This window comes from Aotus nancymaae, unplaced genomic scaffold, assembly GCF_030222135.1.
Source record: "Aotus nancymaae isolate 86718 unplaced genomic scaffold, 86718_ANA_hifiasm-v0.15.2.pri h1tg000010l, whole genome shotgun sequence".
Lineage (NCBI taxonomy): Eukaryota > Metazoa > Chordata > Mammalia > Primates > Aotidae > Aotus > Aotus nancymaae.
Genome location: NW_026988421.1, coordinates 14,268,878 through 14,295,722, shown reverse-complemented (window position 1 = coordinate 14,295,722; position 26,845 = coordinate 14,268,878). Strand labels below are relative to the sequence as shown.

Here is a 26,845-nt window from a genome sequence, read left to right as displayed (position 1 = left end):
ATAGGTGAGCCCATTCAGGCTTCATCATCACTACAAATTCCAGAAAACTTGACTTTTCTTTTCTTCTTTTTATATTTACTTTATTTTTATTTATTTATTTTTTCATCGGGGACAGAGTCACTCCATTGCCCAGGCTGGAGGGCAGTGGTGAGATGGCAGCTTATTGCAACATCTGCCTCCTGGGTTCAACCAACTCTCATGCTTCAGCCTCCTGAGTAGCTGGTACTACAGCCATGTGCCACCATGCCCAGCTAATTTTTGTATTTTTGGTAGAGATGGGGTTTCACCTTGTTGGCCAGGCTGGTCTCAAACTCCTGGCCATATGTGATCTGCCTGCCTTGCTGGGATTACAGGCGTGAGCCACCACACCTAGCCAGAAACCTGGACTTTTCTTAAGCTCATTTGAGATAAGAAAGTTCATTCCTTGGCTTCCCTCAGCTCCACACTGCTCCAGCCTCAGAATTCTCAGAAGGGAGTTTCAAAAAAAAAAGATTTTTCTACTCTTGAAACCCTCAGGAAATTGCTGGCAACCTTGTGCTTCTGGGATTGATCAAAAGGCAGGTGTGGAATGGGGAGTAGCTAGAGCTCCCGTCCAGCTGCTGGTGGGAATCACACTGATTCGACTAGTTTGAGAAACTGCCTGGCAGCATCTCCGGAAGCTGAACACACTCCAGGACCCTCACAATACTCCTGGGCATAAACCTGAGGGAAATGAGTGCATATGTCCACCAAAAGACCTGCACGAGACTAGAATGTCCTTAGCAGTAGTGTTCATCATAGCCCCAAATTGGAAAACTCAGTTGTCCATCAACAGCAGAATGGATAAACAAATTGTGCTATGTTCTTACAGAAATATATCAATACTACACAGCAACAAAAAATAACTACTGATACATATAACAACGTGAATGAATCTCAAAAATGTCTTGTGCGGGAGATGCTGAAGAGTACATACTGTATCATTCCATTTAAATTACATTCTAGAGCAGACAAAATGAACCTGTGATGATGGAAATCAGAGTATTGTTACAAGAGTGGTGATGGTGGTAGACAGATCTGGCTGCTGGAAATGTCTTATATCTTGATCTGGGACATACACATAGGAGTATATATTTGACAAAATTCACTAAACTGTACTTACACTTTAAACTTAATACGTAAGCACTTTAAAGGGATGTGTATCTAAATTACACACCCATTTAAAACATGGAAGGGTGGCACCTGGTTATTCGCCCACGTTCTTCTGTAGCAGTGAAGCAAAGAAGATCCCTCCACTTCTCATCTGCAGATCGAGGTACGGTCTGTGCAGCTCAGAAATACTTTTAAAATAAACTATATTATTTCTAAACAAAGTTGTTATTTGAACAGTGTTCATTTTATTCTTTGTTGCTTCGTCTGTGAGTTTGCCTTCATTTTGATCCTCTGTCTAGATTCACTAGTAGGGAAGGCAGCTCTCCATCTACCCCACCCCCAAAGTAAGCAAGGTGTGTGTCTTCAAAAACAGTCAGTTCCACTGAGCAGCAAGTCTCCGGACTTCCCAGTCCTGCAGTCTGTCAAGAGCAACAAGACGACCCGATGAGTTTGGAGGTGGATGTGTCCAAAGGGATTTCGTTCCAAGGTGCGATGTACGACGTGGTGTTTCACTGTTACCACTTTGGGAACACAGTCTCTTGGCAACTAAACCGTAAACTCAGGTTAACAGAGCTCTTTTCCTTCCCTGTAGTCAGTTTTCCTTTCCTTGAATATCACTTTATAAACACTGCTGCTCCTGGGGTTGAGCTGGTTTTATGTGTTTATGATAACTTAGGTTCAAAGCACCCACGTGCAGTGCCCTATCTATCCTGCCCCGCCCTTTCCTCTAAGGAGTCCAAAGGATAAAGCCTGGTTATAAAAGGCCACAGCCAACCTGCTGGGCTGTGAGTGGAAGCTCCAGTACAGCATGGTAAGTCAGGGCCCCGCATGGGCAGGGGACTTGCCATGGCTGGGGCAGCCCGGGCTACAAGAGGGACGTGGCCCAGAGGTGGGGAAACTGCTACAGTGGAGCCCCTGAGTCTGGGGTCCTAGCGTGCTGCTGTCTAACCTCACTGGGAGGACTCAGCCTCAGGTCCCCGCCTTAAGGGAGAGCCCTGTGGGGCGTGGGTTGCTGGGCATCTGTTCCACTTACTGTCTGTGTGACCCAGGCTCCTGCCTCGGCTGGGTCCTGCCCCTGCCAGCCTCACTGTGCACGGGGGTCTGTGTGTGTCTGTGTTTCCATCCATGTAGATGCTGCCCCGTTGGACCCTCGGCCTTCTCCTGCTGGCCACAGTCAGAGGTGAGGATGCTATCACAGTTCCTTTGGGAAGAAAGTGACATGCCTGGGCTGGCCTTTGGTAAGGCAGCTAGAGGTATATTAATAATTATTATCATGATTATGAAGAGCATTATTGTTACTTAGAGAAAACTGTGCCACTCAGAAAGTGTTGACTCTCAGGCAGATACAGGTCAGTGTGTTGGACGCGGAGTATCTCTGGCAACGCTCCTGCCCGGCCCCCTTCTTCCTGCAAAGGCTCTCACAGCTGGGAGACAAGTGGAGGGTGGGTGTTCCCACTGGGTCCCAATGCCCTTGTTCCTGCCTGCAGACCAAAGCCATGTGGATGTGACCCCTCCCAAGAAAGCCCCATCCTGCCAGGCCAGCCTGCCCTTCTGCCATCGTGTCTATGTGTGCTCTTCTGTATCTCCAATTTGTTCCCCCGACCTGGCTCTGTCCAGAGGAGATAAAGATATTCAAGTTTACATACCCTAAAACACAAATCACCTCCCTTTCTTTTGGAGCCCCCCAGATCCCAGCCTGCTTACTTCCCATCTGCCTATGCCTTCACAGGTGCGCTCCTTCCGGGAGCCTTTCCCTCCCCGCAGGGGCTGCCTCACCCCCTCTCCTGCCAGAACTCCTCACTGCCCAGCTTGGCCTCCCAAGCGCTGCTGTAGCAGACATGGTCTCCTTGGGTTCCTGTGGGGGGGGCTTTCTTCTGCCTTGTGACTCTTTCCCCTTATCTTCTCAACCCCTCCAGCCCACTCTTGGCCTCTCCTTCCATCCTGGCCATGATTTAAGACCTGGCTCCTGATGGCAGAGCCCAGGGTGGGTTCGACTGCTCCTCAGGCCTTACGACCCCTCTTCATCTCCTTTGCTGACCTGCAGCCTCCTCCTGTCCCAAATGTGGACATTCTCCAAGGCTCACACCAGTCTCTCTCCTCATCTCTCTCCTCCTTCTGGAGGCCCAGCTTCTGGTCCTCCTGAGTTGCAAGAAGCCCCATCAGGGCCAAGCCTCAAACTCACTGTCCCAAACCAGGATATGGACACCAGCCTGTTCCCCCATGCCCTCAGCTCTACTAAGTGTCCACCATCATCCTCATCACCTAGGTTAGAATGCCCATGCCCAGAGTGGGCCCTCCCCTCTCCAGGCCCACCCCTACAACTGCCCATCCCCACCGCTACTCTTCCTTCCTTGCCCCCAGCCTCCTCAGGCTCTCCTGCTTCTCAGCCCTCTGTACTCAAGCCCCAAAAACACCTTCAGGAATCACAGCACCACTGCCACCACCACCTCCCCTCACCCTCACCAACTCACACTTCCAATGCCTTCCTTCTCTCCACCTAAGAGAGCCCAGATGTCTTGCATTCCAGCCCCTTCATTTAACCAGCTACATTTCCCCTGGGGCAAACACTGCTTGAGCCTCCTATAGCCCACCCCCAAGGGTACACCCTCTTCCCAGAATGAATTCACCGCCATCAGTATTGCTTCCTGATTAGAGCTCCTCTCTTTCAGGACAGGGTTCATATCTCATTTGTCTTTGAGTCTTGGGTTCAAATCCTGCCTCCACCACTGGCTGTGACCTCAGGTAGCTTACTTACCTTGTCTCTCCGTGCCTTGGTTTCCTCAGTGGTAAAATGGAGATAATACTAATTCCATATTTGTGTTTTGAGACTTAAATGATATTATATCAGTAAAGCACTAGCTTGGTATCTGGCACATAGTAAACAAATATTAACTATTACAAGTTTTTTAATGATTCGCCAATATTCGGCATCATCAGTACAGGAGTTGAGAAAGCCCGAGAGAAAGGACCCATTATAATCCATTGGGTTGGAATTATGTCACCTGTAGTGACCATATCCTACAATAACATTTATGTCATGGAAAAAGAAAGTACTCTCAGATTCAGATGTGGTTATTTGGATCCTGGAGTCTCTACTACACATAGTGTGATATGAAAATCATTCCTGTTCTTAAGAAACTTACCTTTTCAAAGAACAACAGGGAAAATATGAAATGGCAGAGAATCATTTGAAAGAATGTGCATAAAAGAATGACATGAAGACATGGGAACTGGACACACACCAGCAAATGCTTATAGGTGTGCACAACCTATGCTGTAGGTAATAGAGATGTCAAGACAAAGTAGCAGCTCTATGCTACAGTTTGTAGGCACTTAATAAATACTTACTACTTGATGAGTGTATGTAAAGGGCCAGCTGCAAGTTTCCTGAATGAGGTGGTTTTAAGACAGCAGGTTGTATTAGGTTGGTGCAAAAGTACTTGCAGTTTTTGTGGTTGCAAGTACTGGCAAAAACCGCAATTACTTTTGCACCAACCTATACCTCAGCAATTCCCCAATTTGCTTAATGATAAGGATCACTTACTGAATCTGTGTTTCCAGGCCCCACTCTAGACCCTCTGAATCAGAATATCTGAGGGAGATGCCTATGAATGTGTATATGCAATTCATCTATTCCCCCCATTGCCCCCTGCCCTCCCACCCCCCCGTCCCCTCGAGCGCAGCCCCCAGGTGATTCTTATCATCCCAGAAGTCTGGGAAATGTTGATGGCAAAGATAAAGACCAGCACTGGCCTTAGCCAAACCTGGGCTCCGTCCTGCGGAGTTTTACTGTACAGATATGGCATTGCTCCTTTCCAGAAGTTCACATTTGTCCCGTTTGTGACTCGCCCTAGGAGAAGAGGTCTGCTATGAACAACTTGGCTGCTTTTCTGCTGAAAAACCATGGACGGGAATTGTTCAGCGGCCTATAAAGTTATTTCCCTGGTCCCCCAAGGACATTGACACCCGCTTTCTTCTGTACACCAATGAAAATCCAGACAATTTCCAAGTAAGATCGGGCATGTAAGCGCCGCATGGTGGGTATATTTGGGCCCACACAGTGGAGTCTTTGCATGGCTACCTAGGGCATAAGTCACTGCCTTGGAATTTTCCAGAAATTTCAAGGCATAGAATCTCCAAACCTTAGCTCTTAGGATCATAAACGCCTGAGTATCTGATGAAATCTATCGATGCCTAATCCAGAAACTTACAAATTCACACACAGTGTCGCAGAGAACTTCAGGGGCTACCCCAGCATAAATGCCTTGTTTCCTGGGAGGAAGGGACTATGAGCAGCATTTATGGAGAGGCCCAGGCCTGATGTAGCCCCTGGAAAGTCTGTCTGTTTTCTACACATGAGAGTGGAGAGAGAGAAGCCTCTCAGGGGCATTGGGAGTGGGGGCGGGTGTAAATCCTTCCTGAAGAGCTAGAAGTCAGGTAGGGGAGAGGGGACATATACAGCCACAATAGAGAAAAGATGAGGTTCTCTGGAGCAACCTCCAGCTTCCAGCAGGTCTGCCTGGTGGAAGCAGAACAGACTTGCTCCAGGGTATCAGAAGTGACCAGGAGACAGTTTCAAGGAAGACATTGCTGAGAATCCAGGCAGCTCACAGCTCTGGTCCCTGGCAGAGTTTAGGGACCTGGACAGCTGTCTGTCTCTAGGTTTCTGAGGTCACCCACTGTGGGATTCCGTGTGACAGCCCAGCCTATTTAGTGCCTCCAACCCTGAGTTGGCTTGGACATGGTTATTGTGCTATTTTTATTTTGTGATCCTTCTTTTGGCATCTCATCTGTATAGGTTGGTGGAAGGGAGCCCTAGCAGACTGTGGCCATTTAGGAGTGCATTCCAAAGTCTCACAGCTCCACTGAGCTGAATCTGCCCCCACGCCTAAGTTTCCGGTCCAGGGGTTCCTCACCTTTTCTGTACCAAGAACATCTTTGGCCACCTGGGGGAAGCCTACAAGCCCCTTCTAGGTCAATGTTTTTAAATGCAAAAATAAAACATGCTGGATTACAAAAGAAACTATATTGAAAAATAATTATCAAAACATTTAAATACATAAATATGTGATACAGTCATATATGTGCTATTTTATATCTCACTAAATGACAACATCTAGGGGTTGGCCTAATAACTACCATAATTTAAAAATAGGAGTGAGTATAAATGATATTTTGAGATATCTGCACTAATTATACTATGACCTGAGAATATCTGTGACTTCTACTGGGGATAGAGTCATGGGTGTTGCTAATACCACTGTGGTTTATTGTCTAATTTCGTGATTAACTGAAATACTACATATGGATTAAGGATTAATTAAAATAGAAAGTTCGTGAACTTGGACTTTCTGAATTCTATACACAACCCCAGTTCAGGAGCTCCTTCTAATCTGACTCAACTTCATGGGCATTGAAGCTGTGTTATCAGTTCTGAAACTGGCTCTAATAGGCCCGTGGCTTGGAAAGACCAACATTCAAATTAATCTTTTTTAATTAAAACAGCTAATCACTGGCATGGAACCAGACACCATTGAGGCTTCAAACTTCCACCTGGACCGCAAGACACGCTTCATCATCCATGGCTTCCTAGACAAGGGGGAGAATAGCTGGCTGTCAGACATGTGCAAGGTGGGACCCCACCACTTGGCCACTCCCTGGTGAGATCAGCACTGAACACACAGATTCAAACACTGCACCCCCAGTTTCCCTGAGACTGGGAAAGGAAATACTCCAGAGAGAGATTGGTCCTTCTTAAAACCACTGAGGAAAGCTCAGTTCCTAAGGGCATCCATTGCCAAGTGCTCCCTACCTACCAATTTCTAGTCAAAAATCTCCTCTGAAGCGGAAGATACCCAGGGTTCCGTCAAAAAATCTCTGAGGTAGAGACTGCAGCAAACTACTGGGCATTTATCCCCGAACACTTACGTAAAACCCCTTTGTGACATTAAAAAACACTTAAATTTTACACTCTAAAGCATTGCTATCCAATAGAATGTTGTGCAGTGATGATGTTTTGTCTCTTCACTGTCCAAATCAGAAGCCACTGGCCACGTTTGTTTTTCAGCACTTGAAATGTGGCTGGTGCAACCGAAGAGCTGAATTTGACATGTTACTGAGTAGTAGTCTGCTCACACCTGATTTACTAAGTGGTCTTTTTGACCTGACTGTGTTCCTAATGATGTGTGAGACCTTAGACACGTCACTCATCCATTCCAGGATCCAGTTTCCATGTCTGTTAAGCAGGTGTCAGCATGCCCAGTCCATAGCATTGCAGTGAGGATGACATTATAGCAGATGTAGAAGTATCAAAGTTCTGACATGGGCTAGGCATTTGACAGATGTGAATGCCTATTTCTGGGGTGTGCAATTGGAGGCTGTTTATAAATTGATTTCTCTCCCTTGTTTGTCTTCCCCAGAACATGTTTAAAGTGGAGAAGGTGAACTGCATCTGTGTGGACTGGAAGGGCGGGTCCCGGACCACGTACACCCAAGCTGTGCAAAACATTCGGGTCGTGGGTGCGGAGATAGCTCTCTTAATACAAGTCCTGTCGGTAAAACTCTGCCTGGGCCCTGTCCTGTGGGTAGGGGGCAGAGAGAGGGGCAGGGAGACACCACGTGGTGCAGAGAGGAAGCCTGGGGACCCCTGGGCATGGGTAGGGGCCAGCAGCCAACAGCCCAGATTGTCATCAAAAAGGGCCCTTCCCAAGATGAAGCTCTGCGACCTTCCTCCTTGCCTGCTGTCCTGAAGACACCTTGCCCTATCACTGTCTAGCTGTGGGGCCTGAGGCAAACTAAGCCTCAGTTTCCCCTTTTGAAATAGGTCTTCCTTGCAGGCTGTTCTGCAAGGGTCAGAGAGCAGGCTGTGCTGCCCAGCAGCTCCCAGTGCAGAAGATGAGTTTTCATCCTCGGCCAACCCACAGAGAAGGGCCTGGACCTTTCTGCGGGATCTATCCAGGGGGATCCCAGAGCCAGGGCCCAGTACCCGTGCTCGCCCAGATAGCCCATACCCCTAGCAGGAACGAGGGAAGGGAGCTAGGGGTGGGGCGGAGAGGGACTGCAGGCCGCATGTCTCGCCCGCCCAGGCGGCCTGCAGTTGGTGTGGTGGCCGCTGGTCAGCACTGTTGCCCCGTGCACGAGCCGGTCAGCGGGACTCGCAGTCTGCGGATCCGGGGCCGGGTGGCCCTGCCCCAGGCGGTGTGCTCGAGCAGAGGGTAGAGTCTCGAGCCCGGGTCCTGTCCCCATCCCTGGCAGCGCCCGGCGCCCGGCTCCCCAACCAGCGGGTCCCCACGCGGTGCTGGGGGACCTGACACGCCCGCCCTCCGCAGACGCAGCTGGGGTACAGCCCGGAGGACGTGCATCTCATCGGCCACAGCCTGGGCGCGCACACGGCCGCAGAGGCGGGCAGGAGGCTGGAGGGCCGCGTGGGCAGGATCACAGGTAGGGGTCGCGGGGGCAGGGCCGGAATCCCAGGTCCCGGGATGCGCGCCACCGAAGCCTCAGTCAGCGCCCTTCCCATGGCAAAGAACTCCCCTGCTGATCCTCCGGGGAGCCGATTTTTTTGTGATGACCGGCCTTAAATTTAAAAATAATTTTCCATAATGTATATTAGAAAATAGACGATTAAAAATAAAAATACATTTTTTAAAAAAGCAAAGCCTGGGCCAGTGGCCTACCCCTGTAATCCCAGCACTTTCGAAGGCTGAGACGGGAGAATTGCTTGGGGCCAGGAGTTCAAGACCAGTTTGGCAACATTGTGAAACCTTGTCTCTACACAAAGATTTTTACAGTTAGCCAGGCTCTCGCCTGCAGTCCCAGCTACTCAGAGGCTGAGGTGGGAGGATTGCTTGAGCCTAGGTGTTCCAGGCTGCAGGGAGCTGTGATAACCCCACTGCACTCCAGCCTGGGTAACAGAGGGAGACCGTATTTCAGAAAAGAAAGAAAAAAGGAAGAAAGGGGGAAAGAAAGGAGGAAAGAAGGAAGGAAGGGAGGGAGGGAGAGAAAGAGAGAGAGAAAGAAAGAAAGAGAAGGAAAGAAGAAAGGAAGAAAGAAAGAAAGAGAGAAATAGAGAAAGGGAGGAAGAGAGGAAGGGAGGAAGGAAAGGAAAGGAAAGGAAAAGATTTAACTAGTACATTAAATCCATGACTTAAGGGTTATTATTTTCAGAGTATGGCAAAGTAAAACAAACAAAAAAAAGTGTGAGAAAGGAGGAAAGAAAGGAAGGAAGGAAAGAGAGAGGGAGGGAAGAAAGGAAGGAAAGAAAAGAGAGAAAGAAAAAGAAAGAAAGAAAGAAAGATTTAACTAGCACGTCAAATCCATGACTTAAGGGTTCTTATCTTCAGAGTATGACAAAGTAAAAGAAAAAAAGTGAGATGGTTTTAAAAATTCATCAGTTCCACATAATTATTCGACTGTCTTTATTGTGCCAGGCAAAAACAGAATATGCAAATGGCATACTGAGACCTGCCATATGAAAGGTGCTCAGGAAATACTGAATGAATGAAGCACTAGACAGAATGAATGCGTACAAGACAAAGACACAAATAACTATTGATTTTGTGCAGCCAAATCAGTTTGTAACTTCACCAAACAGTTCACATCAACATTTAATGAGCATCCCTTTACCCAGGACACTGGGTGAAGGATGAGGGGGTGCTGGTTTATGTTTATGTAGAATTTTGCAGTTTGCAAATTCCCTTCTCTTACATCTTTTCATGAGAGTTTCACAACAACCCTGTAAGGTATGTGGTTGTCATTATTCTTGCTTTCCCCATAAGGACACAGAAGCTCAGAGAGGACAGACATTTGACCTGGAGCAGAACTAGGGCAAGAATACAGACCACTGTGTGCCCCCTCCTCCCATGCTCTGTTTCTCTTTGAAGATGACCTGGGCACAGCCCCTGCCACAGGAAATCCATAGTCTAGTCCAGGAGACAGACAACTAAGTAGGCAAATAAAAATCAAAGCAGCTTGTAAAATAATGCAATCTGGATGGAATGAGATGAGGAAGGAGAGGAATCAGATTTTCCATTTCACCATGAGGAGGTGGTACGTGAGCTGGGTTTGGAGGAGAAAGATTTAGATAAAGGAAGAATGTGGGGAAGGGCGCAGCAGGCTGGGGAATGGCATGGGCCAGAAAGGAGTAGATGTGTGCAGGGCTCAGGGACTGAGGTGGAGCTGGGTAAGGCCTGGGGCTTACAGTCTCTGAGAGCGGTGGCCGAATGGTAACATGTGAGGACAAAAGGAAAAGGGAAAGGAGGGGTAGACGGAGGCTACCTGGATCCTCCATGGAGCCAGGCACTGGGGATTTCTGAATGTTCATCCACAGGCTATAACCCCATTCCCAGCCTTCTGTCCCAGACTCTCTCTCCCAGGCAGACCAAGAGCTGCAGATCCAATCCCCAGAACCATAGCTGCTGGGGTAGGAGGAATCCACATGCTCAGTCTGCCAGTACTGGGTTCAAATCCTGATTCTTAGAGTCCAGCCTGCCTACCTTCTCCCTTTCAGGGCTGGATCCAGCAGAGCCGTGCTTCCAGGATACGCCTGAGGAGGTTCGGTTGGACCCGTCCGACGCTATGTTTGTGGATGTGATTCACACAGATTCTGCTCCCATAGTCCCTTCCCTAGGTGAGCTTCTCAATCTCATCTTCTGCTGACCTGTGCTACAGCCAATGACATTGGGTCCAGATATCCTTTCACACACACATACACATGCAGCAGGGGAGGCTATTAGAAATAGCTACAGGAATGGTGTGGGCACCAACCAGTCAAAATGGGTACCAGTCCCAAATAAATAGCCAGTACAATGCCAGTGGAATCCGCCTGCGGCCCTGGGTTAAACAAAAACCCTTTTGCAGTCTATGAAATGTTGTCAATCACTCTTCAAATTCTGCATCCTTCCCCAGTCTACCACTAACTAATGTGGCAGGTGTATTTATTCTTGAAACTTGACCTTTATTTGCAAATACAAAGTTAATTTTTGAATATTTTTCTTACTTCTTCAGTCAAAGCTTTGGTTACACTTTGTTTTGTTGGAAACTGAATGTATCCCTTTATTTAATTCTTCTAAAATCAGTGTTCTTTTTTCAGTATTTTCTTACATAGCCACTCGTGAAACTTGCCAATAAAGGGCATGTTTTTGATGATGATGATGATATCACTCACTTAGTATTTACCATGTGCTACACTGAACATTTTGCACACATTAGCGCATTAATTCTGTAACACTCTGAAAAGTGGGCTTTATTACCACCATTTCATGGCTGAGGAACTGAGGCTCAATGAGGTTAGATAATTGCCACAGATCACAAAATCTGTAAGTAAAACCAGGATTTGATCACAGATTCATGCATCTTGAAAGCCAAAGCTCCCAGCCATATGCTATGGCTCACAATATAACATTATGTGGTCTCCACATAACAATATAATGTAGACATCAAAATTTAAAAATTAGTAAAGTAATACAAATTACATCAGGTCTTGATATATCTGCTGGTGCATAATGGTACCAGGGCATATCAATATGGTCCAGGACTCTCCAAGACACACAGATACACATCCAAATGTGTGTGTCTCACACATACATTCCCAGAGCCCAGCCTCCCCCTCATCTCACTTCCTGTGCCCTCTCCTCCCTCCTTATCTTGCCAAGCACCCATCTCTGAGAACTTTCTGCAGAGCTAGAGGCAGTGGTAGCTGTGATGAAGGGATGAAGGGAGAATTTGCCAAAAAGGCTCTTTTTGTGGCTATAACCTAACTTTGGGACCACTCACCACCCTGCTCATCTCTGCTGCAAATGTTTTAGGTTTTGGAATGAGCCAAAAGGTGGGCCATCTGGATTTCTTTCCAAATGGAGGAGAGCAAATGCCCGGATGTAAGAAAAATATCCTTTCAACCGTCGTCGATATCAATGGAATATGGGAAGGTATGTAAATTAAAGAAGGAAGAGAGCAATTGCCCTGTTTGGGGAGAAAGCAGAATGCATGGTCTGGCCTTCTTAACACTGACATTTACCACCATTTAAAGAGTGTTGTGAAAATGTGCCATGCATTTTCACAATGCTATGAGATGGCTACTCTGATTAGCCCCAGTTTGCAGTTGCGAAAACTGAGGATCAGAAAAATTACATAACTCAATCGGGTGTGGTGGCTCATGCCTATAATCCCAGTACTTTGGGAGGCTGAGACGTGGGAATCACATGAGATTGGGAGTCCAAGACCAGCCTGGCCAACATAGTGAGACCCCATCTCTACTAAAAATGCAAAAATTAGGTGAATGTGATGGCATGCACCTGTAGTCCCAGCTATTCAGGAGGCTGAGAGATGAGAGTCACTTGAACCCGGGAGGTGAAGGTTGCAGTGAGGTGAGATGGCACCACTGCACCAGCCTGGATGATGACGTGAGACCCTGCCTAAAAAAAAAAAGTTACCTAGCTCATCAACACCACCCTATATCTAAGCCCAATTTCTGACTATAAAGCCCTTATCTCATGCCCCAGACCGTGTATCTCCCTGTTGTTGGGATCCTGGGACAGCGCCTGGGCTGGCATGTTGGCTGTCTGTGACCACCCATCCTACCTGCAACATCTGCTCCTTGAAGAACTGCAGGGCATAGGCGAAGATTTGAATGCCTTGACTTGCTTTCTGGTTGCTTTTGTTAGGTGCTAAGAATGGAAGGGACTTCACTGGTAAGAAGACAAAGGAGGGATGTGCTCTGTGCGTTTGGGGTGCATGTGTAGGAGGGGGAGGCCTGGAAGTCTGGGAGACCCATGGCGGCTGCTGGCCAGCTCTGTACATTTCTGCTCATCTGAGAGAACAGGGCCCACGCCCCACCATTAGGCAACCTCATAGCCCCATCTGATTTGCTGTCCCTTGCTTTGGCCTTTTTTGATTCCTGTTGCCCCTCCCCTGACACCAGGCTTCACTCTCTTCCCTGAAAAGGGAGGTTTGGGGACTGTGATCATTTTAGTCTTTATTTTCCTGAACTGGGACTTCCCCAAGGCCAAGGACTATGTTTTGCACATTTCAGATACTCCAGTATCCTGCTCAGGGCCTCGTCCAAAGCAGGCACTAAATTTACTCTTAAATTGAGTTGCGTGGCCTTGTTTGGCATTTTAATATTCCACATGCTTCATGTCAAAGCGCAGAGTCAATAAAGTGACCGCCAGCACCCACCGACAATAAATGGAGCTTTTGCCCTCTCAGGTAACTCCTGGGAAGATGTGGCCATTCCAGGCTCCCTGAAAGCGCACGAGCGTCACGATAATAGCTGCCCCCTCCCACAAACGATGAACAGGGCACACATAATGGGAAGGAGCCCAGGTTTAATTAGAGAGGCAATTTCGAGTGAACAAGCCCATGAGCACTGGTGTGTGCTCCTATTGTGTCGAGCTCCGAGTCACCCAGGCGCTGGGCTCTGAGGAATAATTAAATCCACTTTCTATTCCATTATGGGGTCCCTGGGCAGCAATTTTGGATGAAAGAAACAATTAAGTTTGAAACAGGTTCTGTTGTTGGGTGATGAGTGCCGGCGTGGGCACAGGAAACCTGGCTTCAGCTGGAAGTCGCTGGGCCGAGGGCTGGGAGCCGTGCAGAGGGAAGCCACCCTGGGCACAAAGGGAAGTGTTCCTTTCTCAGTGGGTGGCGGTAAAGCCCCTCAGACCTCTGGGAGTGGTCCCCAGGTGTGTCCAGGGTCACTGTGAATTTCTCCATGGGAAGTTTTCTGGAGCCAGAGAAATGAAAAAACACTTTTCCAGACTCTTTTGAAAGAAAAGGATGATAAATAAAATGCAGTGAGAGAGTGGCCGGAGGCCATGGCCACCTTGCCGCCACCGCTGCTTTTGCCTTGTGCCCTGCATGGCAAAGAAGAAGAATCAAAAGGCCTGACTCATGGGGGAGGCCTGCTGGGTGTGTCTGGAGTTCTCACTAGGGATGTGCTGCCTTCACTCATGCATGGGAAGCTTTTCAGGTACAAGTGGAGATTCTGGCTTCTCATGGAAAATCAGAGGACCAGGCAATTTGGGGCTTTAAACATGTAACACCTAGCTAGACTGTGTGGAGCTATAGGGTCCCTTTTACAGCTATTGCTCTCTTCTCATTCTCTCTCTCTCTCTCTCTCTCTCTCTCTCCATATGTGTGTGTGTGTTTGAGTGTGTGCATATGCACACACACTATATATATATTATAGAGAGTGTTAATGTGTATTATACCATAGAGTGTATATATATACATCTCTCTGTCTCTCTCCTCTCTCTTCATCTCTCCTTTCTCTTTCTGCCTCTCCTGTTTCTCTATGCTCTGTCTTTCTGAATCTCTCTCTTTCTCATCTCTCTCTCTTTTCGTGTCTCTTTTCCTCTCTCCATTTCTCCTATCTCTGTCTCTCTCTCCCTGCTCGCTGACTCTCTGTCTCCCTCTGACTCTGTCTCTCTCTCCCCCAACCAACTCTGTCTCTCTCTGACTCTCTCTCCCCGTTGACTCTCAGTCTCTCTCTGATTCTCTCTCTGACTCTCTCTCTCTCTCCCCTCACTGACTCTGTCTCTCTGTGTCTCTCTCTCTTTCTCTCCCGCCTTGACTCTCTCTGTCTCTCCCCACCCCACAACTGACTGCCTCCGTCTGTCTCTCTCTCTCTGTCACTTTCTGTCTCTCCACCACCACCCCACTTTGTTTCTGACCCCCAGTCCTCCTCACCTCCTCATTCATTTGTGTTACGTGCCTGGCCCCTGGAAGAGTGGAAAAGGGTTCTGGTCAGTGTTAAAACGCACACTTTGAGTGAAGAGACCCCTCCAAACAGGCTTTGTGTGAGCAACATGACTGTTTATTCACCTGGGTGCAGGTGGGCTAAGGCTGAAAAGGGCGTTAGCAAAGGGCAGTGGAATAGGAGTTGGTTTTATAGGTTTGGGGTGAGCAGTAGAAAGTTACAGAGTAAGATCAGTTACAGTGGTGGGGATAGGGGCAAGGAGTATACATTACCGTAAGTTCAGCTACGAAGCCGGGTGGGGTAAGGCGTAAGAGTAGTTAAGATGGCAGGGTAGGGTGAGCAGTGTTCATATTATTATAAGAACAGTTAAGATGGCAGGGTAGGGTGAGGAGTGTTCACATTATTATAAGAACAGTTAAGATGGCAGGGTAGGGTGAGCCATCTTAACTGGGGGAAGCTCCGCTGGGCTATCAGGGATAATGGCGAATGCAGGCGGTGGGTAGGGGGTGATCAGCCGAGGCAGGCAGGATTTCAGACTTTCTGGGTACAGGATTGCACATGGAGGCCTGACAGTCAGGACATGTCACTCCTCCACAGTCACCTACCCCTGAGCATGTCCTCCTCAGCAAATGCCCCAGGGTGTTTAGGAGCGGACACCCATCAGTGAAATGTGCAGGTGATTCCTCCTTAGGCAGAATCAGTTGTTCACACTTAAAAGTGAAAGACCTCCTTTTGAGCTTCTGGAGCCTTTGCTTTTTCAGGAATTAGTGGCTTTGTAGCTTGCAATCACCTACGAAGCTACGAGTATTACTCAAGCAGCATCCTCAACCCTGACGGCTTCCTGGGCTATCCCTGTGCCTCCTACAATGAGTTTCAGGAGGTAGGTTGCCCCAGGAACCTGAAGATGTTGGTGGCCCTGGTTTTGGTGTTTTTGTGTTCCTGTGCCTTAGAACAGAACAAAGAGATATAACTCTGCAACTAATGCACGGAGGTAATGGAAATTCTGCACCTCACAAAGCCATCTTCCCTTGGGGAGCAGAGTGGGCTGGAGTGGAAAGGCACAGACCTGACTGTGCTAGGCCCTTATTAGGGTCCCAGCTGCTCATTTAGAAAAATTTCTAATACACAAAGAAGGTAAAAGAAGAATGATAATGAATACTGTACATCTATCACCTAGATGCACCAGTTGCTAACATTTTATATATGTGTATGTATATATACTTCTTCTAAATTATGGGAAAGTAAAGATATTATGATATGTTAGCTATAAAAACTTTAGCTTTCATCTCTTAAAAGTAAGATCCTTCTCCTGTAGAATAACATTCGAGAAATTTATCTTTGATACACTAATCTATATAATATATAGTACCTATTCCAGCTTCTCCAGTTATCCAAATAATGCCCTCTAGAGCTGTGTCTGTTTGCCTGCATTCTTTCTTTCCTTCTCTTTTTTTTTCTTTCTTTGCAATTATTTCATTGTCTCTTTAGTCTCCTTTAATCCAGAACAGCTTCCCATTTTTTCTTGGTCCTCGAGTATCTTGACAGTTATGAGGATTTCAGATCAGGTATTTGGTAGAATATCACACTCTCTGAAATTGTTTGATTTTTTAGGAATTGCTTCAATGGTTAATAGCAGGTCCTTCTCAGTTTATTACAAGTAAAGACACTCATTTAATGTTCATTCGTTATTTGATGACATAAATTCATTCATTATTTGATGACTTCAATTTTAATTACTTGGTTAAGATACTCTCTGCCAGATTGCTCTATTACAAAATTACTCTTTCCCCTAAGTCATCTACATGTTAGATGATACTGTTCCCCAACAGTAAGCCCAGTGAAAGGTCTGAGTTTCTGTAGGTGATCCTTTCCTAAATCATTTATTGCATTGTGTGTGGGAAAGTGATATTTTAAAATATTTTTTCTCAAAGACAAAAATAAAAATATGTTTAAACTCACTGTCCTTTCAAAACTAATGTCGACCTTGACATTCTTGGGTTGAACAAGGACATAGTCTTTGATGTCCAGGGTCTGTGAGTGTTCAGTGAGAAGCCTTCACTGTGCTAGTTCTTGTTGGGGCATGGATAGCAACATGGCCTCCAGTACTTGTCTTATTCTTTCCAAATCACAAAATAGCTCTTCACACCATGCATTTTGGATGTGGCATGAGGTCAAAGAGCAGAGGACAATGACACTGTGGCATAAAGAGATCAAATCCCTGGTTTGAAGAGTGCAAACTGCCTCTTCTAGACCTAATTAAAGAACTATCATTTGAGAAGCAACAAATAAGGATCAACAAGTCTGGAATAATAATTCACATTAAAGTGAAATGGTTCTGGATCTTCTTTTCCTCACTTCTTTTGAAATAACTTGTTATCTGTCCCATTTACTTCTCCCTACATATATTGTATTGCATTTCCTGTTCAAATTTTCATTTGACTGCTTCCTGGATGCTTATTTTCCCAACTATACTCCAAATTTTCAAGGCAATATTTGGATACTCCGCAGAGCCTAGCACCTAGCACAGTTCTATGTGCAATTCCAATGATGGAAGCATGGATGCATGGGTGCATGGACAGATAGATGCAGAAATACATGAGTCAGTGGATAGGTAGGAGAATAGATGGACTCATGGGTGCATGGATGTATGGGTAGATAGATGCAGGAATGCATGCATCAGTGGATAGGTAAGAGAATGAATGGATGGGTAGATGAAAGGATGGACAGGGGATGGATGGGTAGATGGATGGCTGCACAGGTAAATGAAAGGTGGATAGTTGGGTGGGTGATGGGTAGATAGACATATAAGAAGGAAGATGAATTGATTGATTGAGTGTGTCAAAGACCTACCACTAACAGACAAATTATGTTTTTTTCCCCCACTAGAATGGCTGTTTCCCTTGTCCAGCTGAAGGATGTCCCAAAATGGGACATTATGCTGACCAATTTAAGGGGAAAACCAGTGCTGTGGAACAAACCTTTTTCCTGAACACAGGAGAGAGTGGTAACTTTACTAGTAAGTTTCCATTTTACTCACTTCAAATTCTTGCAAATAATTTTTAAAAGTGTACCAACTTTATTAGTCAGTACCTTTGGTAGCAATGGATAGAAACTCAACTACAACCAGCTTAAGGTGTAATGAAAGGGCAGTAGAATGGAATTTGTGTTGGTTCTCACCCCTTTAACCAATACTCCTGACCAGCAAAGGAAAGTACAATGATTGGCCCAGGATGGGTCACATGTCCACCCTCCACCCCACCCCCACCCCACCCCCACCCCCCATTGCAAAAAGGATGCATCTATTAACAGAAGAGGGCAAGTAAAGGCACTGTAAGTTAAGAAGTCACATCATCATGACTATTATGTTAGTCCCCCCCAACACACACACACACACACACACACACACACACACACACACTTTACGGTAATGACATTTTGCCCTACTTCTTATTTAAAAAGTACAAGATAGTAAAATCATCAAGACTCATTTACTATGAATAATACACAATAGCTTGAAGGAAGAGCAGTTATTTTCTAAGGGAGTTTCAAATTTAAAAATCTGTATTAGCACTTTACAAAACACTTTTCACATACAGTATTTCCCATAATCCTCAAAATATTTATCATAAAATATAACAGTTTGGCAGTATCTATAAAATCTTATATGCACATTCCTTTAACCCAGTAACTTCACTTCTTATAATGTACCATAGAGACATATTTGCATGTGTGCATAAGATGATATGTTCAAGGATACTCATTTTAATAGCAAATGATTGAGGGGGAAAACTTAAATGTTCACCAGTTGGTAAATAACTAAATACTATAGACCAAATACTACATGTAACCATTAAAAAGAAGGTTATAGCTCTACATACTGAAGAGAGAAAGCCTCTAAGGTGTATTAAGTGAAAAGGCAAGTGACAAAACAACATGCAATACACCTGGTGTCTTCATTGGTTCAGGCTGCTATAACACAGTACCATAGACTGGGTGGCTTATAAATGGTAGGAATGTATTTCTCACAGTTCTGGAGGATGGAAATTCGAGACTAGGGTGCCAGCACGATCAGGTTCTGGTACACTGCTGTCTTCTTGTTGTGTCCTCACATGTGGTGGAAAGAGGGCAAGAGGGCTCTCTGGGTTCTCTTTTATGAGGTTCTGATCCCATTCATGAGGGTTCTTACCCACATGAATTCAGTCCATCGTACCATGTATCAGTCAAAATACACATGTGCAGGATCAGATCCCCTTCATTCATCCAAGAGCACATACCTTGCCGTGTTGATAAGGGACTGTGCTGAACTATAACATTTACTGACCCCTGAGTCCCTCACTCCCACCTAGAACCTTAATTCCTGGGCCCCAGGAATTCAATTAAGTCACAGTCCTCTTACCCCTCACCCATGAGGGCTTCAGAGCTTGGAACAATGATGTTTTTGTGGATCATTTTTTCAATAAGATTCATTAAATGGATTGTATTTCTTCGGACAGGTTGGAGATATAAGGTATCTGTCACACTGTCTGGAGAAAAGGAAGTGAATGGGTACATCAGGATTGCTTTGTATGGAAGTAATGGAAACTCAAAACAATATGAGATTTTCAAGTAAGTTAGTTCAGTAGTAATGTGAAATGATTATACTTTCCATATTAGATTATTCAAAATTGATTGAGTATAAAGTGCTTTATAAATCTAGGGATCTACTATACAGAACCATTGAATCCTAGAATGTCAGAGCCAGAAGAAAGTCTCAGAGTCTAGTTCAATTGCCCCATTTTACATATGAGAAGACTGAGGCCCAGATAGAGGGAACTCACTATTTAAAATGAGTCATGTGCTAACTCCTTTTGGAATGTCAGTCACCTGACTAGATTGTTTTTCTTTTTTTGTTATTTTATTTTATTTTAGATTCAGGGGGTACATGTGCAGATTCATTACATGGGTATATTCTGTAATGGTGAGGTTTGGGCTTCTAGTGAACCTATTACTCAAGTAGTGAATGAACATTGGACCCAATGGATACATTTTTAACCCTTATCCCCATCCCAGAGTTCCCAGTGTCTTTCTTTCCAGCTTTATGTCCATGTGTACTCACTGTTTATAAATGAATACGTGAAGTATTTGATTTTCTGTTTCTGAGTTATTTTGCTGAGGATAATGGCCTTCAACTTCATTCATGTAGCTACAAAGGACATTTCATTCATGTATGCAAAACATGAGTGTATGCCACATTTTATTTATCCAGTCAACCACTGATGGAAACTTAGGTTGACTCCATGACTTTGCTGTTGTGAGTATTGCTGTGATAAATATACATGTGCAGATATTTTTCTGATAAACGATTCCTTTTCCTTTGGGTAGATACCCAGTAGTGCAATTGCTGGGTCAAAATGAAGTTCTATTTTTCTATCAAGTTCTTCGTGAAATCTTCATACTGTTTTCCATAGGGGTTGAACTAATTGACATCCCTACCAACAGTATATAAGCTTTCCCTTTTTTCTATATCCTTGCCAACATCTGTTTTTTTGTTTTTTGGTCTTTTTTTTTTTTTTTTGACTTTTTTATAATAGTAATTCTGGCTGGTGTGAGATGATATCTCATTGTGGTTTTAATTTGTATTTCTCTGGTGATTAGTGATGTTGAGAATTTTTTTATATGTTTTCTTGATGCTTGTATATCTTTTGAGAAGTTCTTTGCCTACTTTTTAATGGGTTTAATAGTTTTTTTCTTGTTGATTTAAATTTCTTATAGATTCTGCATATTTGTCTTTTGTCAGATGTATAGTTTGTAATATTTCCTCCCATTCCATAGGTTGTCTGCATACTCAGTTGATTGCTTCTTTAATGTGCAGAAGTTCTTTAGTTTAGTTCAGTCCCATTTGTCTATTCTTATTTTTGCTGCATTTGCTTTAAGGTCTTAGTCATAACTTTTTTTTTTTTTTCCTGAGATGGAGTTTCACTCTTGTTGCCCAGGCTGGAGTGCAATGGTGCGATCTCAGCTCACTGCAACCTCCACCTCCCAGATTCAAGCAATTCTCCTGCCTCAGCCTCCCAAGTAGCTGGGATTACAGGCACCCACCACCATGCCTGGTTAATTTTTTGTATTTTTAGTAGAGATGGGAATTCACCATGTTGGTCAGGCTGTTCTCAAACTCCTTTCCTCAGGTGATCCACCTGCCTCCCTTGGGCCAATGTACAATAGAGTTTTTTCCTATGTTTTCTTCTAGAACTTGTATAGTTTCAGGTCTCACATTTAAGTCTTTAATTCATCTTGAGTTAATTTTTGTATATGGTGAATAATAGGGATCCAGTTTTATTCTTCTGCCTATGGCTATCCAGTTATCCTACCTCCATTTATTGAATAGGCTTATTCAATAACGCTTTCCTCATTGTTTATTCTTGTTGACTTTGTCAAAGATCAGTTAGCTGTGTGTATGTGACTTTATTTCTGAATTCTCTATTCTGTTCCAATGATATATGTGTCCATTTTTGTACCAGTACCATGCTGTTTTGGTTACTGTAGCCTTGTAGTATAGTTTGAAGTCAGATAATGTTATACTGCTGGCTTTGTTCTTTTTGCTTAAAATTGCTTTTTTTTTTTTTTTGAGATGGAGTTTTGCTTTTGTTACCCAGGCTGGAGTGCAATGGCGCAATCTCGGCTCACCGCACCTCTGCCTCCTGGGTTCAGGCAATTCTCCTGCCTCAGCCTCCTGAGTACCTGGGATTACAGGCACGTGCCACCATGCCCAGCTAATTTTTTGTATTTTTAGTAGAGACGGGGTTTCACCATGTTGACCAGGATGGTCTTGATCTCTTGACCTTGTGATCCACCCACCTCGGCCTCCCAAAGTGCTGGGATTACAGGTGTGAACCACCACGCCCGGCTTAAAATTGCTTTTGTTATTGGGGCTCTTTCTTGATTCAATATGAGTTTTAGAATTATTTTTTCTAATTCTGTAGAAAATGACATTGTTAATCTGATAGGAATTCTGTTGAGTCTATAGATCATTTTAATGATATTGATTCTTCCTATCCATAAGCATGGGATGTTTTTCCACTAGTTTGTGTCACCTACAATTTCTTTCATCAGTGTTTTATTGTTCTCCATATAATGGTTATTTGCCTCCTTGGCTAAATGTATTCCTAGGTATTTTGTGTGTGTGTGACCATTGTACATGAGATTGAGTTCATGATTTGGTTCTCAGCTTGAGCATTTTTGGTGTATAGAAATGCAACTGATTTTTGTATATTAATTTGTATTCTGAAACTTTACTAAAGTGATTTATCAGGTCTAGGAGTCTTTTGGGGGAATTGTTAGGATTCATGGGGGAATCATGTCATCAGTAAACAGAGATAATTAGACTTCCTCTTTTCCAATTGGATGCCTTTCATTTCTTTCTCTTGCCTGATTGTTCTGGCTAGGACTTACAGTGCTGTGTTGAATAGGAGTAATGAGCGTGGACATCCTTGTCTTTTCCCAGTTCTTAGGGTGAATGCTTTCAATTTTTCTCCATTAGCTATAGTGTTAGCTGTGGGATTGTCATATATAGCTTTTATTATTTTGAGGCATGTTTCTTTGATGTCTAGTTTGTTGAGGGCTTTTAATCATGAAGGGACATTAGATTTTATTGAAAGCTTTTTCTGCATATATCTAGATGATTATATGTTTTTTACTTTTGATTCTGTTTATATGTTGAATCTCATTTGTTGATTTGCATATGTAGAACCATCCTTGGATTCCTGGAATAAAACCCACTTGATTGTGATTAATTATCTTTTTAATGTGCTGTTGAATTTGGTTTGCTAGCATTTTGTTGGGGATTTTTACATCTGTGTTCATCAGGGATATTGGCCTATAGTTTTCTTTCTGACTTGAGTTTTGTAAATATCAAATTTTCTTCAGGCAAGGCACATCTGTATGGCACATACCCAAGACACACTCCATCCTCACATACATAGGTACACACATGAAGCCTGTGGCCAGCTCACCCATGCTGTGTGACCTCAGCACCTGGCTTTTGCTGGACATATGAGATGATTGGTAAATATGTGTTAGATGAATGCATAACCTGTGCAAAAAAGTTAGGTTCTGTTTTTGCACCAACTTTAAATAAAAATTTTCATGTTGAATTAAATGTTCTTGAGAAATTCCTGTAATATACATGAGATGCTAACAAATGGCATCTGCTGAACCACATGCATCTTTAAACATAAGACATTGCCCCAAATGGTCCTGTAGCAAACTTAGAGCATTAATATGCCACCCCAGATATTTGACTCAGCTCTAGGTAAAAACTAAAGCAGTGGAAATCTGTAGTCCAATATTTTTAAAAGGTGTGTTCTGCACAAATACTTTTATGTTATGGCAGCCCCTAGATGTGTATGAAGTCATTCGAGGTGTTTGTAGAAAACCAACAACAGCAACTATTGTTTAGGGAAGCAATAGATTGTGATCATCTTATGTAGTCATATATTCAGCTAATGTAACACTTTGTGTCTATATTTTCAGAGGATCCCTCAAACCAGATGCAAGCCACATACATGATATTGATGTGGATCTCAATGTTGGAAAAATACAGAAAGTTAAGTTCCTCTGGAACAACAATGTGATAAATCTATTCCAGCCCAAACTGGGTGCTTCCCAAATCACAGTGCAAACTGGTGAAGATGGGACTGAGTATGTATTTTTTATTGCATCTAAGTTTCGTTATTTATATTTACATATCGATCTATCTGTCTCTGCATTCATTCGTCCAATTGCCCACCTACCCATCTATGTATCTATCTACTCATCCATTCATCTACCATCTATCTATTTCTCTATCCTTTTAACCACTTAGCCACTTACCCATTCACTTAGTCCTCTATCCATCCACCCAGACATCTATCTCCTCATTCTTCTGGACCTCCAGCCATTCTTTGATCTTCCCATCCATCCATTCATCTTCCCAGCTATCCATCTTAACTCTCCATCCATCCACCTGATTTACTTTGAAAAACCAAATATCACTTTCCTTAGACAAAATTCAACATATGAATAACTGTTTTATCTCAAACAATAAGGGAAATACCTGGGAAGCATGTAGGGGAAATTTCTGAGTTAATTCCAGTTGATGTGCAGTTATTAATGTAAACTAGTTTGTTTGGAGACTATGACATGAGAGGGATACACACTGTGTTGGGGATCTGGCTCATAGTGGCAAGCTCTTCCATTCTGAGAGAATAGAATCCTACTTGGTAGGCACTGGGAGAGAACAAACTGTTTTTAAAATATGGAGAGAAGGATACCTCAAAAGAGGATAATCCAAAAATAATGGGATATTAGAGAATAAAGAAAATATAAATGTCAACTCTCACCTGCTCTCGTTTTAAGATGAGGATGTAAGATTTGGAAAGTCAAGTAACTTGTCTAAGGTCATATAGGGAATCTTTAAGGGAAAGATATCGGACTTCAGAATGTTTTCAAAACACACACCAAGACTTCACTCAGCTGTGTGACTTAACTTTGCTGGCTGTAAAAGTGGCAATAATCCCAATGACTCAGTATATTATTGGAAGAATCAGATGTCACAGTCAGCATGCCATCACTTTGTATACAGTAGACCCCCTTATCTGTGGGGGATGGATAATATGCTCCAAGATCCCAATTGGATGCCTGAAACCTCAGATAGTACCAAATCCTATATATACTCTGATTTTTTTTCCTATTCATACATACTATATGAATAGGAAATATGCTAGACAAAGGGACTATTCATGTCCTGGACGGGACAGAGCTGAACAGAGCAAGATTTTATCATGCTACTCAGAATGATGTATAATTTAAGACTTATGAATTGTCTATTTCTGAAATTTTCCATTTCCTATTTTGGGACCTCAGTTGACCATGGGTTACTGAAACCATGGAAAGCAAAACTGCAGATGATGGGCAGCTACTATACTCAGGTGCAAGGCATAACAAGGCCTGGGCGCAGCTCTTCTGACGGCCCATCCAGTGTTCTTTCCACTGTGCTCATCCACTTAGCCAGCTGGATGGGAAGCTGAGAAGTTCGTATGGTCTGGCAGTGCAAGGCAATATGGAAATGTCTGGATTTCACAGTATTTAAGTGGAGGTGGAGTTCTTGTTTTAAGTATAATATAGAACACACGCTATATATACCAAACAACCAAACACCAGAGTCCCCAACCCACACAAGGGCTCCCTCATCCAGAAGCTACATTCTGAAGCTAAATTCTGAGGGAAGCCCAGCTTGGTCCTACTGTTCCCCTTGCATCAAAGACACCTGCAAGAGAAGGAAGAGCCTGGAAGTGGCCAGCTTCTCATGCTTGGTGCTTGCTCCAACCTGACTTGGTTCCAGCCCCTCAGGACTAATAATCCTCCAGGATCGTTTTTATTTCTAAGCAATTTTATTGAAACATAATTCCTGTAACACACAATTCACCCATTTAAAGTGTGCAATTCAATGGCTTTTAGCATATTCACAGAGTTGTGCAACAATCACCACAATTTTAGAATATTTTCATCTCACTAAAAAGAAACCCCATACCCGTTAGCCATCATCCCTCAATTTACACATCCCTTTTCCTCAGCCCCAGGCATGCACTAATCTACTTTGTGTCTCTGTAGGTTTTCTGATTTTGGACATTTCATGTAAATGGAGTCATACAAAATACAGTCCTTCATTTCTGGCTTTATTCATTTAGCATAATGTTTTCAAGATTCATCCACGTAGCATGTATCAGTACTGCATTCTTTTTCATTGTCAAATAACATTCCATTATACGAATATCCCACATTTTATTTATTCATTTATCACTTGGTCATTTGGATTGTCTCTACTTGGGGGCTGCCGTGAATAATGCTGCTATGAATATCATGTACAAGATTGTGTTTTCATCCTCTTGGGTGAATACCTAGGAGTGGAACTGCTTGGCCATATAATAACTCTGTTTAACCTTCAGAGGAATTACCCAACTGTTTCCAAAGTGGGTGCTACATTTTACATTCCCAGGAGCAGTGTATGAGGGACCCTCTCTGATCTTAATTTGACAGAGAAAGTCCCCTCTGAGCTGGCTGGGGCACTCTTGGTCCCTGGAACTCATTGCTAGACCCAAAGAGGCAGTCCCATCAGAGATCCCTCAGTTTTGCAAAGCTTCAGTTTGACATGGCTGATTCACTTGCCACCCATTCAGAGCCCACCTGGGGAGAAGGGTGCTCTTTGAGCAGGTTTAGTTAGTAAGAATTACCTGGACTCTGCCTGGTAGAGAAGAGCTTTTTAGTCAAAGGGAGCCAAATCCAGGGGGTTACCTGAATGCTGTTTACTCATGTGAGGTCACATTTCCACAAGCGAAAAAGCCTCATGCTGACAATGTTTTCCTCCACAGGTATAATTTTTGTAGCAGTGACACTGTGCAAGAAGACGTTTTGCAATCTCTTTACCCTTGTTAAAAATGTAGTGTGACTGTTGCGGTAATAAAATGTTTAATGCACTTGGTTTGAGGGTGAGCTGTTTGTTTGACATTCTCTACTTTCTGGATTCACATTTAAGAAATGATTTGGGGGACTGGAGCCAAGTTTGCCACAGGGGACACCTGGAACTTCCCACCCACTTACCTCCGCCACCATCGCTCTCTTTCCAGGCACTTTAGGTGGCCTGTTCTAATGGATTTTATTTCCTTCGACAGTGAACTCCGTCCTATTTGTAAAGGTCACTGTTGCTCTCACGTGCTGCCCACCCAGATTTTAACATCCTAGGGGCACAGCGTAGACACCACGTAAGAATTCAGAAGGTACAAAGAAAAGAAAAGCAAAAAAGGAGAATGAAACAAAAAAATCCCAAGATATTGCCACATTTTGTGGCAGGCGTGACTCCAAACTCGATGATTTTGGTTAAAATGCACCTATGGAGCAGAGCTTTAAAAAAAGAGTTAATACATGCTCATGTTACAAAATTCAAATGATACAAAAAAGCATTCTTCTAAAAGATAAATCTCTTTCCTCCTTGCCTTCAAGTCTCTC

The 26,845-nt window shown here is 44.1% G+C and overlaps 1 protein-coding gene across 1 annotated transcript; it reads left to right on the top strand.

Moving 5' to 3' along the window:
* The first annotated feature begins 1,875 nt into the window (after positions 1-1,875).
* LOC105714172 (pancreatic lipase-related protein 2) lies at positions 1,876-26,321 on the top strand. The gene is made up of 13 exons (XM_064373658.1): positions 1,876-1,942; positions 2,263-2,311; positions 4,986-5,140; positions 6,637-6,762; positions 7,551-7,685; positions 8,460-8,571; positions 10,640-10,759; positions 11,937-12,056; positions 15,589-15,707; positions 17,714-17,843; positions 19,321-19,432; positions 23,336-23,503; positions 26,212-26,321. The coding sequence occupies exons 1-13, from the start codon at positions 1,940-1,942 to the stop codon at positions 26,273-26,275; spliced, it is 1,413 nt and encodes a 470-aa protein (XP_064229728.1). The 5' UTR covers positions 1,876-1,939; the 3' UTR covers positions 26,276-26,321.
* The last annotated feature ends 524 nt before the right edge of the window (positions 26,322-26,845 follow it).

What these genes read in the sequence shown, in the direction of transcription:
- LOC105714172 (XM_064373658.1), top strand. An exon ending in TCTTAATACAAGTCCTGTCG is followed by an intron (nt 7,686 to 8,459) that starts GTAAAACTCTGC and finishes CGCCCTCCGCAG; the next exon opens with ACGCAGCTGGGGTACAGCCC. An exon ending in AGAGAGTGGTAACTTTACTA is followed by an intron (nt 17,844 to 19,320) that starts GTAAGTTTCCAT and finishes TTCTTCGGACAG; the next exon opens with GTTGGAGATATAAGGTATCT.